The sequence below is a fragment of the Mytilus galloprovincialis genome, chromosome 4 (genome assembly GCF_965363235.1).
Source record: "Mytilus galloprovincialis chromosome 4, xbMytGall1.hap1.1, whole genome shotgun sequence".
NCBI lineage: Eukaryota > Metazoa > Mollusca > Bivalvia > Mytilida > Mytilidae > Mytilus > Mytilus galloprovincialis.
The window spans coordinates 94,360,951-94,376,616 of NC_134841.1; the positions used below are offsets into that span (position 1 = coordinate 94,360,951).

General features: G+C 33.2%; 1 protein-coding gene across 3 annotated transcripts; it reads left to right on the plus strand.

Moving 5' to 3' along the window:
* The first annotated feature begins 325 nt into the window (after window positions 1-325).
* LOC143073441 (hillarin-like) lies at window positions 326-11,924 on the plus strand. 3 transcript variants are annotated; one of them, XM_076248991.1, is made up of 9 exons: window positions 326-507; window positions 1,942-2,061; window positions 2,829-3,052; window positions 3,916-4,118; window positions 4,807-5,717; window positions 6,321-6,489; window positions 9,029-9,303; window positions 9,635-9,820; window positions 11,574-11,924. In XM_076248991.1, exons 1-9 carry the CDS (start codon window positions 424-426, stop codon window positions 11,688-11,690), a joined length of 2,289 nt encoding a protein of 762 aa, XP_076105106.1. In that variant the 5' UTR covers window positions 326-423; the 3' UTR covers window positions 11,691-11,924. The 3 variants fall into 3 exon arrangements, with proteins under 3 accessions (XP_076105106.1, XP_076105107.1, XP_076105108.1); XM_076248992.1 differs by having other exon boundaries at window positions 3,916-4,085; XM_076248993.1 differs by lacking the exon at window positions 9,635-9,820.
* Window positions 11,925-15,666: the final 3,742 nt, after the last annotated feature.

Genomic DNA, 15,666 nt, shown 5'->3' on the forward strand with positions numbered 1-15,666 from the left:
CTGATCTAATTTTATACTTTGTGAAATTAAACACCGCAGTGTAATGACATTTGGAGATATATTAATGTGAAAAGACCCAATAAAGTTACTATTGTTTACTTCAATACATTTGAAACAATATCTTTTACGATTTCATTTAAAAACTTTGTTAAGGTTAATAATATGTTTTGTTTTCGAATTCAGAGAGGCGTGAAGAGATCTTTGACAATACAGAACGATATACATTATTTTTCCAAATCTGTTTACTTTTCAATGCTTTATACATTGTTATACCATTTGTTGTCAAATAGTAACAGAACATATCATAACAATCGTATAACATATAAAATGGTGATATTGAAAATAAATATATAGCAATGAAAATGTGATAAGCGTGTATTAAGAACGGACCATAAAATGTGAACTTTCCAATGTCCGTCAAAAATGGGATGTGCTGCATCTATGGACGGTTTTCCGTCAAAAGATTCCAGAAGGAAAAGGGATCTTCTCGAAACCCGAAATGAGAAGGTGAGTATCCCTATACAAGAGGAGATGAATAAGGGTCTACAGATTAGAGAACAAGGGGTAAAACGAGAGAATATTTGTCAAGCCATATAAAAATAGGCAAAATAAATAAAAAAAGAATTAAGAATATTGGGTTGCTTTGATATTATGAAAATATTAGAATGGCGGGAATAAAAATTAAAAGAAAAGAGAAAATGTCCTAAAAATTACAGAATATTGAAATGAAGATCCAAATAGTATAAATCGGAGTTTAGTATGACGTCCATTATCACTGTACTAGTATACATATTTTTAAGGGCCCGCTGAAGGACGCCTACGGGTGCGGGAGTTTCTCGCTACATTGAAGACCCATTTTGTTTGCTCTATGGTCGGGTTGTTGTCGCTTTGACACATTCCCCATTTCCTTTCTCAATTTTACCTCATAATTTTTTTTAAATGCTTAACTAAAAGGATGAAACTTGAAATGTACGCTACTATGAATAATATGTGTGGGGTAAAAGGAAACGAGACAGCATCCGAACAGCAAAAAATATCAAAATTACATCGAGACAAATGTTTAAAAAAAAGTCTATGCAAAAGCGGAACACATTCTGATAGAAAATCATGTTGCTAATATTTTTTTTCATCATACACTTCTTATGATAATACAACGTTTGATGTACACAAGAATGATTTAAAAATGAGGCAAAAGTTAGTACCCAAAAATTATTCAGCAGTTATATGGCGAGGGAATTAAAAGCAAGTAAAAAGTACCAATACAAAAAAAATCAAAAAAATCAAAGAAGGTGGGGTGGATCTGCAGAAGGTAAAAGGTAAAAAAAAAAAAGAAAAACTACACAGAAATCTTAAAACTTAAAATTCAAGCAAAAGTTATTGCACCAAAACCATGGGCAATCTAACGTCCTCCAGATAGGTACATTATCATGTATTAATTTTGTGAAGAACAATCGTCCGTTTGTCTCAGTTATACATGTATTTAATCCTCAATTTAAACAATTTGAGATTAAATTGAAATATACAAAAAAAAAAAAAAAAAAAAAAAAAAAAACCTACACCTTAGAATATTTCTTATATCACAAAGAAATTTTGAAAATGAATATGTGTAAATATTGATAGATTAATTTTATGCTAAATGAATGATAACATTTTTACCGATGGTTTGTCAGATAAAAAAATATACAACAACTTTTCCATGTATGGTGTCGGATCATTGTTTGTTTGTATGTGTTATGTTTTTGCCTTTTAAATCTCAAAGTATCAAAGCGTACTTTAATTTATCGGTCAGTTTACACTGGCATCAGTTGCGTGTACATATTATCATATAAATAATATGAAAAGATATCATATCATGAGGATGAGTAGATTATGCATAGAACTTGTTATGATTTTTTTTTTTATCTTATTGGTGAAATTGATTTTACTAATTGTTTAATGCAGATAAATGAGAAATTAGGAAAACCCGAAAGAAAGTATCCTAGACCAAGACCCCCAAGAGACAGAAAAAGCCATATCTATACTCCTGGAGGGTATTCCGAACTGGAGTATAACGCAAGACGCGTAAGATTATTAGTTATTGATTAATAAGGAATGAAAATGGATTCATGGTGTGAGAGAATTGACAACATTCTTTTATTAATCTGCGGATGCCAATTTATTACAATAAATCGAAAAATCAAGGAAATTGAGAAACATTGCCTCCGCAAATTGCAAAATGCGGTCAATATAAGTTTATAATGAGTGTATTCTCCAAGTATCGGATCGGAAGAAAAAAAATAAATTCTTAGTGTTTTAAATCAAAACATACACAAACACATAAAAATGTACCTACATACATTTCTAATTGCTATTATAACAAATGTGCCGATGAAAAGTAAAATCACAAATATACTAAACTTCGAGGAATATTGAAAATTGAAAAAAAGAAAGACACATGGCAAAATCAAAAGCTCAAATACATCAAACGAATGCATATAATTGTCATATTCCTGACTCCAGTTGGTACAGACATGAACACGTTAAACAACAACACCACATTATTTTTGGTTTCAAATTCTACATTACGATCCAATTATATATTCTTTGAGAAATTAATGTTTTATGTAAAGTATTACGGAATCCTTTTTTAAAACCTAAAAAAAACCCAACATAATTTGAATCCTTAATCACGATTAAGAAATTTAATAACGAATTTAATTCATGATAAAAATTTTAATCCATGAACACAAATTCAAAAGAAATATTTGACCGGGTATCCTGAATTGGCTTCAGTCGATGGCTGTGTTTCAGAAATCATTATATTTTTGAGTATTTTGTTCATGATACAGGCAGATTTCAACATATGCCTAACCTGGCATTCATTTGTTAAATACCTAACACAAGCCATGACGACAGACATCGAAAAGGTTCGATCATTATTTGTGTGGATGGGGTGTCAGAACTTCCAGTCGGGAAGTATTCCGAATGGAAAAGAGGATTCTCCCCTTAGTTACATGAGTAAAGTCAAGAAAAAGACGATGTCATATGCAGCATTCTTCGTCAAAATATGCAGGTAATAATAATAGTTATATCATATAACAAAAAAATATGTTCGAACTGTATTAAAAAACGGGACATTCTAAAAAAAAGTTATGTTGTTTATAGAGTCCGTGAATTTAAATACGATCCGTGTAAACCTAATAAACATTTGAATAAACTTAGTCATGAAGATTGTCCGTTTAACACTGTAGTAAGTGTAAGCGTTGATTTCGTTATTAACGTATATTTTTTTTCTTACCGTTATGCAGACTTATGGTCTTACATCCTGTCGATAGTTGTATTTTGGCATTGCACAAGGATGTTCTACTTCATAGTATATTTGGCATTTAAAACTTTTTTGATTCAAGCGTCACGGATGAATCTTTTGAAGACGACCCCAAGTCTAACGTACACGAGTTTAATCTAGTTTATTGGACACCAATGATCTCGGGTAGATAAAACAACATTTGGAAGAATATATGATAGGGTTATTAATATTAGAAATAGAGGATGTTGTATAATTGGTACTGAGACATCTCTCCACCAGAGACCAAATGTGGTAAAATTTAACAACTATAAGATACGGTACGACCGCAATAATGACCAAAACCCATACAGAATAGTAAGCTATAAAAGGCACAGAAATGACAAATGTAAAATAATTCAAACGAGAAAACTAATGCCCTGATTTATTCATGCTGGTTTTAACTAGTCACTGATAATCCTGATGCTATGGATTTTGCACATGTGGAAGGACGTACGGTGACCTTTACTTTCATGTATTCTATGTTTTTTGTCTCTAGTGGAGATTTGTTTCGTTGACAATCATACCAAATCTTCTAATTTTATATAGAATTTGTCCTGAACATAGTACGCTGTAGATTATTTCATTTTCAGGGCTGCAGGATTAAAGTCGGTACTGATAAAAGGTATTGCCAAAAGTGTGGTATATGATGTAGGTGACCCTTTGGAAGAACTTCAACAGTTGCGGAATAACTGGTGTGCTATTCACGTGAATGGTGACTGGCGATTTGTGTTCCCTTTGTGGGCTTACTCTGCAGTGGAAGGTAGAATCACAGACAAGTATACTCTTATCGAGGGTAATTAGAACAGTAAAACGAGTAAACTGGTCGTAAAAAATAAAAATGCCAAAAGTAAAATCACAAAAATACTGAACTCAGGGGAAAATTCGAGGATTAACATTTTATTCATTAAAGTAGGACCGAGGAGTACAAATAACACAAACATGGTATGGTATGGTATACCCATTTGAATAATTTATAACGCTTCGTAGAAATATCACCTTATGCAATACATGACAGACAATGTTTATCCTACATCTCCCTGAATACCAGATAAGGGTGGATAACTCATACATTTGTGTTTTACATCAATCGACATGAAAGTAGTTTTTGCTAAGTTCAGTGAATCAAGTAAGATATAATCTACATGTATATGGATATAAGTTTTGTCAGGATACAGGCGAAATACAATTAAAATGAAGCAAAAGGAAACTTATAGTATTAGCGTCACTGATGAGTCTTATGTAGACGAAACGCGCGTCTGGCGTATAAAATTATAATCCTGGTACTTTTGATAACTATTTACACAAATAAAATAATAATATTGCATGGGTAAAAAAAAATGCCTCTCCTGACAATTCAGACTGGTAATTTTTAACGGTTCCACTTGCATGATCTTGCATCAGAAAGATATTTAGAGGAGTTTCAAGTTTCTTTCGTCACTTTTATTTTGAAAATTCCTTATTGACAACGATTGTTTTTGCAGGTGGTAAGATGTCGAGAAGTAAAGCATCACCAGGATCAGCAGTTAAGAAGTTCAACGAGTTTTTCTTTCTTACTGACCCTGATGTATTTATTCACTTTGCAATCCCTGACAATCCAGACTGGCAGTTATTAACTGTTCCACTTACATTAGATAGATACTTAGAGGAACCCTATTTTCGTCAACCTTATTTTGAAAATAAATTACAGGTGGCAACACTATTGCCAGGTGTACAGAAAGCCAAACATGGAATAGTTGAGATAGGAATGAAAAGTTTAATTGAAAACTGGCAGGGTTTGTTGACATATCAATTGTTCTTTAATAATAAGAAATCAACCGAGGTGCTACCGAAGAAAACACAGCTCAGTAATTTTGTCCTGATGGACAGATGCAACAGCAACTGGAAATTTACCGTTAGATTTCCGATAGATGGAGTTTATAAATTAACAATAAATGGTGGTGTACCTCCGAAAAGTAACGAATGGGTATGTGACTTTAAGTTAGTGTGTAAAACTGCCATAGAAGATATCCCGCCATTACCCTGCGATACAGGTGCTGTGGGATGGGGACCTAGTAATAACTTACAGCAGTATGGATTGACAGCTCCTTCTCATACACATGGCACGATTCTGACCAAACTACGCCAATATCTATATATAGGCTTTACTTTAACGAAGAAACTTTTCATTCGGTCCGAGTTGATTGGCAATAAGTACAAATCGTCCGAACTGGACCAATATGTTGACCAACGAATAACAAATCGAGAACTTGTTGTTAAAGTTATGGTACCAGAAGATGGAGAATTTGCACTGCGCATGTATGCAAGAGAGACAAAGAAACTACCAGAGGAAAATGTAATAAATTATTTAATAACAACAGATGACCCTGCAGGTCCTAGAACTTACAGGAAAGAGGTAAGAAAATAAATCAAAAGGCAATGTATGATATCGTTCCTTAAAACATAGATAACTCTATAATAAAATGTTATATGTAGATCAGTTTGGCCTAGGAAGTAGCCGTTTCTTCCATTGATGCCTCGATCATTTACCAATTCAAATTTACCTAGCTCACTTGGTATTTAAGAACTGAACACCGAAGAAAAGGCCAAATCAATAAAGTGGGAAGCATAGATCAACATTGACAGATCCTTTCTGACTTACACGGAATTGGAGAGGTTGTTATAATCCCATTGAGGCTCCCTCATAATCGGTTGCATATTTGTAGATCCCTTAGTATATGAAAACCATTGATGAATATTTTCTATTGATTTGTTTTTACAAAGTTTGGTTTAAGAGTTCTGCAGGTTATCAACATCTTTAGTCGAATCACTTATACATGCGTATAAGGGTTCTTAATAAAAGTTGATTCAGAAACGTAAATATTTGTTTTCAACGCCCAAAATAACAATAAAAATATCCCAGCAAACAATGTCCCCACCGCATATAGGCATATGTGATATCTTACAGTCACTTTTATTCATACATGTTGCATTTACGTTTTTCTTCAATTTTGCACAGAATGCATTTGAAAAGAATCTACGAAAAGAATTAGTGACACTGACACAACAGACTAAGGACCCAGATGAGATGGACAAAGCTATTGAGAGATTCGACAAACTGGCATTGGAAGATAAAGGTGATCTCAAAAAGGCAAAAAGTAGACGAGATTTCCTGAAAATAAGAAAAGGTTGGTACTTATACCATTTAGAGGACAGTATGAATAAAGGAAAATTAGAGGTACAACTGAGAAATGGACCAACAATTTAATGAAACATTACAGCCATTACAAGTTCACAAAAAGGCCTGCAACAATGGATAAGCGTCAACACCTTTGTGAAGATATGCTAGAGGGAAGCGATTTTGGTTATTACATCAGCATATCAATTTGACACGACTGTCACTTTACATTGTTTTCATGTGTCACTGCAACTCTGTGTTTTTACTAAGAATATTAAAAAAGTAAAATAGCAAAATAACGAACTCAAATTTGAAAACGGAAAGTCCTTTATCAAATATCGAAACCAAAATTCAAATACATCAAACGAATGGAAAACCTCTGTCATATTCCTGATTCTATGCAGTCATACAAGGATTCGATAAAGATCATTTATGGTGATATATATATTGTTATATGGTGCCATTTTTCTGTAAAGGGCTGAACCGAAAATTGGAGTAAAATACTGAGGATAAATTAATTTTCGATGGATACCAATTTTCGTGGAATTCGTTGTAACCGGTTCACCAAGAAATTAAATATCCACGAAAAGTTTTACGCAATCCACAAAAATTGGTACCTACGAAAATAAACGAATACACAGTACAGTAAGATAGGGACCAATTCCTACGAATGACCTATCATTCAATGGCGTAGTTCAAGTTTTTGAATGTTTCAAAGAGGTGGCGTGAATCAGATGTGGATACTTAAAAATTTCAAAGATCTTTTAGAGTACATACAATCTAACTCTCTTTCATCTTGTAATAGTATTAAAATATTTGACTTTTCTACACTTTACACAAGTATTCCACATTCCAAACTATAAGACAAATTGAAAGAGTTGGTATTGCTTTGTTTCATAACAAAAATGGCCAACGTAGATACAAGTATCTTGTCTTAGGGAGGGATAAATCCTACTTTGTAAAGGATTACTCTGATTCAAACAAAAATTCTCTGAAACTGACATTATCGAGATGCTTGATTTCTTGATTGACAACATATTTGTTACATTCGAAGAACGTGTTGTTCAACAGACTGTCGGCATTCCAATGGGAACAAATTATGCCCCCTTCTTTCCGACTTGTTTCTTTATTATTATGAGGCTGACTTCATACAGGAACTTCTTAGGAAGAAAGACAAGAAGTTAGCAATATCCTAGAACTCTACTTTCCGCTAAATAGATGATGTTCTTTCCCTACATAATTCAAATTTGTGACTATGTTGAACGCATCTATCCCAACTCAGCTTTCCAATTGTGAACTTTCCATTTCTAAGTAGCAACATTCCAGCAGCACCTGCATACGGGGTATATATCTCCCAATTGATACGATATTCTCGTGCTTGCATTTCCTATCATGATTTTCTTGATAGAGGGTTGCTGCTCACAAAGAAGCTATTAAACCAAGAGTTCCAAATGGTGAAATTGAAATCATCCCTTTGTAAGTTTTACGGACGCCATCACGAGTTGGTTGACCGTTATGGAATAACCGTTTCACAAATGATATCGGATATGTTCCTTACGTCGTAACTACAATCCCCTTCCCTTTTATGAATGTGACCTCCCGAATTAGACTTTTTACCGGATTTTTTATCACATAAGCAACACGACGGTTGCCACATGTGGAACAGGATCTGCTTACCCTTCCGGAGCACCTGAGATCACCTCTAGTTTTTGGTGGGATTCGTGTTGCTTATTCTTTAGTTTTCTATGTTGTGTCATATGTACTATTGTTTGTCTGTTTGTCTTTTTCATTTTTTTGCCATGGCGTTGTCAGTTTATTTTCGATTTATGAGTTTGACTGTCCCTCTGGTATCTTTCGTCCCTTTTTTCAAATGCTTGACTTCCACGATTGCAAAAATACAATTGAAATGATTTATTGCCCTCTATTGTTTCTTGAAATATCCTCATCAGTTACGGTAGAGACCAAATGTTTGGAAAGTCACAATATAATACTTTGAGATCTCAAAACCAAAAAGATCTTAGCAGAATAGACAGCTCTATGCGTTGAACATTGCTATAGAGCGATGAAGCCTCATCATGAGCAGAATTACATACAAGAACTGAAAATTTACATGAAAAAAATGTGACATTTGAATCTTAGCATTACAAAGTACTGCAGTTGAAAAGACACTGAAATGACAAAATAACGAACTATAAAAACGAGAAAACCAACGATGTATTTGTATACAAGTCAATGAACGAAAACTAAAAAACAAATATGATTGACGACAAAAAACTACAATCAATGAATTACAGGCTCCTGACTTGTGACAGACCAATATAGAATGTGACGGGGTTAAACATGCTTGTTTGGGCCCAACATTTCTTACACTGACACAGGTTTGTAGCAACATAACATACGAACAGAACCAACTGTAAAATCTGTCGAAAATGCCTGACACAATTCAAATGTTTTGAATATCCCTTCGGTTTCTTCAAACTAGATTTATGTAAAAACATATATGCATCATGATTTTGTAGAGTCCTTTTCATTTTTCATTTTATTTGTAGATTTAACTGATGCAACTGTACGACGTCACTATGGAACTCTCGATACGGCAATAAAAAAGGCACGAGAATCGAAATATGAAGCTAAGTTGAAGAACACAACAAAGAAAGCTGAGGAGGTTCGAAATGAAGTGTATTCAACATGGATCCATGAAATTTTAGAAATGAAACCATCTACCGTGGCAGAATTAAAAACCTATAAGAACCCACCTTCAGCAATATTTGATACTATGAAAGCAGTCTATTTGTTGCTAGGAGAAAGTGCAGATATGATAAAGGTATGTTTATACATAAAACAAGAACTATTTGCAGTGAACGAGTTGGATTGATGTTGCTCAATCTTTGCGTTAATATTTATGCATCATACCTCATTAGCTATTGTTGAAATAAATGAACTCTGGGGTAAACAGGTATGAACAGCAACATCTAACCATAGAAAGAAGTAATGCTTATTTTTCTTTTGAAGATAGCGTTTTATACAAATAGCTACACATATACCTGTAGATTTAATAAAAATGAGGTTATATATTGAACCAAAATTGAAATGTGACATAATGTCCTTGATTCCATGTTCAGTTACATCGGTATTGTCTTTTTTTCTTTTTTCAGACCTGGGAAGATATACATAGTGTACTCTCCACCATTGGAAACGATTCTTTACTTCAGAGGATTAAAACTTTCCAAACCTCACAATTACGAGAGCACGCTTTAGAGGAAGCTCAGAAACTTACAGAGCAACATGACCTTCCTAGTATCAAATCAAAAAGTCCGGCAGCTGGGACTTTCTATGTCTGGGTGGGTACTTATTATCACTAACAAGAACGTTAACGTAACCAGCTTTATTGTAGAAGTTCGTATCTAAAGCTACTAAGCTTAAATTCAAAACGTCCAACATCTGAACAAAAGTAGAAAATTTACCTTAATATAATACATAAGTTATAAATTTCTTTCAATATATTTAGTCATCTGAATCTGAATAACCAAGGATAATCAAATTCTTCCGATGGTGATTTATCATGAATCGTTAGGCAAGTGGAAACATGAACATTATATATGTTGACTTCAAATAATGTACAATAAATAGATCGACAAGAAAGGTTGTAACTATTGCAGCATATACACTTTACAGATAAAAAAATCAAGATTCATGAATTGCTTGACTGATTCGGTGTCTCAACTCAACAGCAACATATTTTCACTGTGTATCTTAGATCTAATGATACAAGAATAGCCTTAATATCTGTAATTCTTTAGATTATGTCCTATACCGATTGTGATAGTTTATCTATGTGTGACTTCGCATGGCGGGTGATACTGGCCTAGCAGGAGACGACAAATCTTTCGAGGCCCCTGATCTCGCTCCATTTCGAGATCATCCGATTACCAAGGTTTTTGTATGATACCTTGACTTGTCTTCTTCATCGATTGCACGTCGTAAACTACTTTGTACTTAATTTTCTAACTTATAAAAAGATCGACAAGGTACATTGTCGCCCTCAAAATAGATAAAGGGTACACATAGAATATCAAGGTTTTCTATTATCTAAAGGAGTAATATACTATACACATCCTTGACTATCTTAATTATTTTCTTGATAGTTGATGTGTTTCTCTCGGTTTTAATTTGTGACTCGGATTTGTTTTCGCCTCATCGGTTTATGACTACTAACAGCGGTTTACAACAGTTGCCTTTATTGAATGGACCGACAAGGTACATAGTCAGCATTAAAGAAGGTACAGGGTAAAGATGGCATATCAATGTCTGATATCATCTTAATGAATCGACAAGGTACATTGTCATTATTAAAGCTAGAACATGTTACAGATACAATATCAAGGTTGACTACTGTCGTCATGTATTGCCAAGGTAAATTGTGCCAACACTTAGGTAGGTACTCGAAAATAATACTAAGTAAATTGCATGCATGCGAAGCGTTTTTCTTGTTAAACCGGCACCATGATCGCGCAACCAAATCACTTAAATCAAAGTACGTATATGGATACTTATCTATCCCAAATTCATGTATTTGGTTTTGATGTTATATTTGTTATTCTCATAGGATTTTGTCTAATGCTTAGTCCGTTTCTGTGTGTGTGTGTGTGTGTGTTACATTTTAATGTTGTGTCGTTGTTCTCCTCTTATATTTAATGCGTTTCCCTCAGTTTTAGTTTGTTACCCAGATTTTGTTTTTTGTCCATGGATTTATGAGTTTTGAACAGCGGTATACTACTGTTGCCTTTATTTATTGATACATTGAAACGTGAGCTGTATGACCAAAACGGGCCTAACTGGTATAGCCAAATTATCTTCATGAACTTTAGAACCTTAGTTTCTGAAAGATTTGTCCTCAGAAGCACAAAATTCAAAGTGTTATTTGCATTTACAACAATGAAGTTCGTGTGTTACCCTATGAACAAAAAAAAGACCTCATGAACACTTTGACATAAATTCTACCTCTCAGTACTCCACTTTTATACCAACTTAAAAACCACCTTATAAGCTAGTTTATTTAAATAGCTCAATATCTTATTGTCAATTCTTTTACAGGTACGAGATTTAGTAAACATGATAAATGATGAACGTTCAAATCCTAAAAGAAAGAAGAAAAGAAAGGAAATAAGCACATTTAGCGCTAAGACAACAAGTACAAAAAAGAGTCAATGAATCATGCTATCAATTGAGTCAAGTTGCATACTATTCATATTAAAAGCACAAAACTTGAGTAGTGGTATTTCACGATTTCGTATTACACATTTGTAAATTCATAAGTAGAATCTTGAAATGCTGTAGAACATAACAATAATAGAAAATTTGAAAGATTTTAGAAATTGCAATACTTTTATGGTCGTGTAAATATAATATTTATTTATGTATTATAGAATATAATAAAATGTACTTTATGGTTTTGTAATTTTATATAAACTGACCTTTAAACTTGATCTGAACTTAAGTCATCGTAAACATAAAATTGATTGCGATACTGTATGTGTTGATTCAACATAAGCAACAAGGAATGATATATGTGTTGATTATACCAATGTTGGCTTTTATAAAACTAAAAGAGAGACGAATGATACCATGAGTATTAAAATCATAAGACGAAATAATGACAATTCCATGTAAAAAAGAGTAACGATTAAAAGACAAATAACAGTATACAAAACACAACATAGAAAAAACAAATCAAAACCACCTCTCCCAAAATCTGAGGATGATCATATGTGCTCCAGTAGTTAGGAAAGCATATCTTAAGTCACATGTGGCATCTGTCTCATGTAATTACAAACCCGGTGATAAGTATAATTCGGTAGGTCATATATAAACATAAACATATATAGTAAAAAGCTAAAGTGTTGTCAATGTAGATGAATATGAACTACTCAGAACGCTTGGTAAAAACTGTCTTGAAAATAAACATTAAATTGAATGTAATAGTACATCCTATGGTACTGGCTTAAGTTGTAATATTTTATCTGCTGAACTTTATTTAACTTTCACCTGCAAATCTTATCCTTGAAAACAATGAAACAAAGGTAATGTACTTTATTTTTTTTTCTCTTCTAAGCCTGCACATCTGTCGCCTAGAATTATTTAAGGATTTCAAGTTTTGAACTAGTTTGTTTTCAGTTTTTGTGGATGCTTCCCCTACCTATGTTGAAGATGGGTAACTACAGTCCTTTCAGTAACTTCTCACTAACACCATACATTCCCCATTTCCATTCTCAATTTTACCGTACACGTTATACCTTTAAATTTGCACCATACACTTTACACATCACAACTTCATGCAAGTTTTATTACAAAGAAAGCGTGCGAATACAAAATTATTTATTTATTTTAAGAAACGAATTTTGATCAAAATATTTTAAACTAATGTATACAATTACAATCAGTTCTTATCAATTCTAGAGATGTCGTACACCATTCATTCACACTATTCCCGATCGCACGTTACACCATTACACCATACACCATATCACCATACACCTACCATACACCATTACACCATACACGTTTTTGTGGAAGTTTACCAAGTTTTTAAGGGAAGTTTACCAAGTTTACTATCAAACCAAGAGTTCCAAATGGTGAAATTGAAATCATCCCTTCGTAAATTTTACGGTCGCCATCACGAGTTGGTTGACCGTTATTGAATAACCGTTTCACAGACGATATCGGATATGTTTCTTACGTCGTAACCTCAATCCCTTTCCCTTTTCATGAATGTGACCTACCGAATTAGACTTTTTACCGGGTATGTAATAACTTAAACAAATCAGTATTAATACAGATACTCTAACAGACTCAGTCTATGCTCTGAAATCAATAGTACCTACAGCAGTTTATATCACCAGGGTCAATAAAGTTCTAGTAGGAGGTAGTGGTAAAGGAAGAAAAGTTATTATACTAATGAATCAGAATGGAAACCATGAGGGAGTGTATGAACTTGATCAACATAAACAACCTATATTCGACTTTGCCTGGAGAACAACCTGTACCAGGAATGGGAATATTCATGTGGTGGATAGAAAGAGTGGTGTCGGAGGTAGAGTAGTAGTGTTAGGACAGGATGGTGATATAATCAATACATATACAGGAGATTCAGAGATCAACAAGGACATAACATTCACACCAACAGACATAGTGACAACACCTAGAGACAATGTAATTGTAGTTGATCCAGGTCCTCAACACTTCATATCCTTAACAATGCTGGCCTGCTGATGACATATTATAAAACAAATGAAATAAACATTGTGTTACCATGTTCTCTTGCATTCACACCAATAGGACAATTATACATAGGATGTCAGAGACCACCAGACAGTACAGCCAAGGAGGCCAAGTTATATGATGTGACCATTTCAGGATGTTAATGTTCCATTAATTTGATGTTTATTGTTGTTGTTTAGATCAGGTCATATTAATACCAAAAATACATTTACAAGCAATGTGTTAAGTACAGTATACGTTAATTTTTTTTTTAAATATTGTGAATTATAAAGTAATAAGGCCAAAATAATTAATTTTATAGATGAACATTATTACTGATAGAACCTTTCACCCTCAAATTTTAAATAGTAACCGTATAATCAACATCTATACAGGAGATAGTGAAATTAACAAGGAGAGGCCAAGCAATCCAACAATATTTTTATAGTTGATCTGAACACTAATTTGAGGTGAAAATACATTACCACACAAAGCACTTTTGTTTACTTCCATATTCTTTGAAATTTACTTCAACAACTAACTCTACATAGTATGTAGAAGACAAACAGACAGCAGCGCCAGGGACCCCAACATATATATCATGTATATTCGGTGTCTAAATAGGCTGTTACAACATTCCATATATTTAATTTTAAATCTATATATAAAACAATTAAATACTGTTTGCTAAAATCATTAACTAACGTTTTTCTTTTCCTCTTTTGAACAAGAAATAAGCTGTCAATTGACAACATACCAGGGTTTCTCTGTTTGGAAGGTGTCAGACCATTGTTGAATGTAATAAAAGGATAACAAATATGAAAAATAATCGGACAACAAAAGTTATGAAATGCTCCAAAGGGTGCAGGTTGATACGACTGCAGCAATCGGAGCAAGTTTTAACACAACTTCAAGCTGGCACAACTCTGAATTTGGATTTTGACACAGCATAGGTTTCTGACACAGAATAAATGTGGTCTAAGAACGTACAAATTTTAATTTGGACCCATTGGACCTAAATGCGGACCAATTTTATAATTGGGCTAAACATTCAAATTCAGCAGTTTAAATTCAGTATATCAAACGAACCCAGTTTTTTTAAATATTTGTTGAGATCAAACAAAAGTTGAATTTGGACCGACTACAAAACTGGGTCAAAAATAAAAAATCTCAACACATGTTTAAATTTATCAGATAAAAGAACCCCAAGTATTGAACTTTTCATGACATCAATAAAAGTTTCATTTTTACCCATTGGACCTCAATGTGGATTAATTACAAAACAGGACACTATCTAAATTCAAATATCAAAAATTAAAAAAGACAGATTCAGCATATCAAAGAATCTGAAGAATTCAAGACCTTGAAATCAATTTGGAATGATTAATTTGTCGGTTTCTTTTATGGATGTGAAGGGGGTAGTAATAAAAAGAAAAACAGTGTGAGTAGAGATAACTTGTGTAAAGAAAGTGTTTCGTCAAACATGTTGGAAATAGGCGTTACTGTGCGTTATCATGTGCAAAATGTCTTAACTTCATGTTGCAAAAAAAAAAAAAAAAAAAAACACTCTGCAAGAAAATAATGTGGTGAAAGATGATCAAGGAAATAAAATAATCAGAACATATTCTAAAGGTTTTTCCACATAAGATGTAGAAAAGGGAAAAGACCTAAGTTAAGCAGGCTAGACATATGTGCAATCTTGTCCTTACATTTATACTAGTATATATGATATGTCTTATGTTTTATGCAAAAATCATATCAATTGTATTATGTGTATATCTAAAAATTCATAATTGAATTCTTTCACTTCAACAATTTATATATAACGTCAAAGTCAGATAAAACATGAACACTATACAATCTTCTTACACAAAATATATATAGTTGACCTTTTGCTTATGCTTATAGTAATTGATACTGACAAAACAAT

Bases quoted from the DNA above. Each gene is read 5' to 3' on its own strand.
- LOC143073441 (XM_076248991.1), top strand. From the start codon at position 424: ATGGGATGTGCTGCATCTATGGACGGTTTTCCGTCAAAAGATTCCAGA. The intron at 508-1,941 runs GTGAGTATCCCT...TGTTTAATGCAG, and splicing joins TCGAAACCCGAAATGAGAAG to ATAAATGAGAAATTAGGAAA. The intron at 5,718-6,320 runs GTAAGAAAATAA...AATTTTGCACAG, and splicing joins CTAGAACTTACAGGAAAGAG to AATGCATTTGAAAAGAATCT.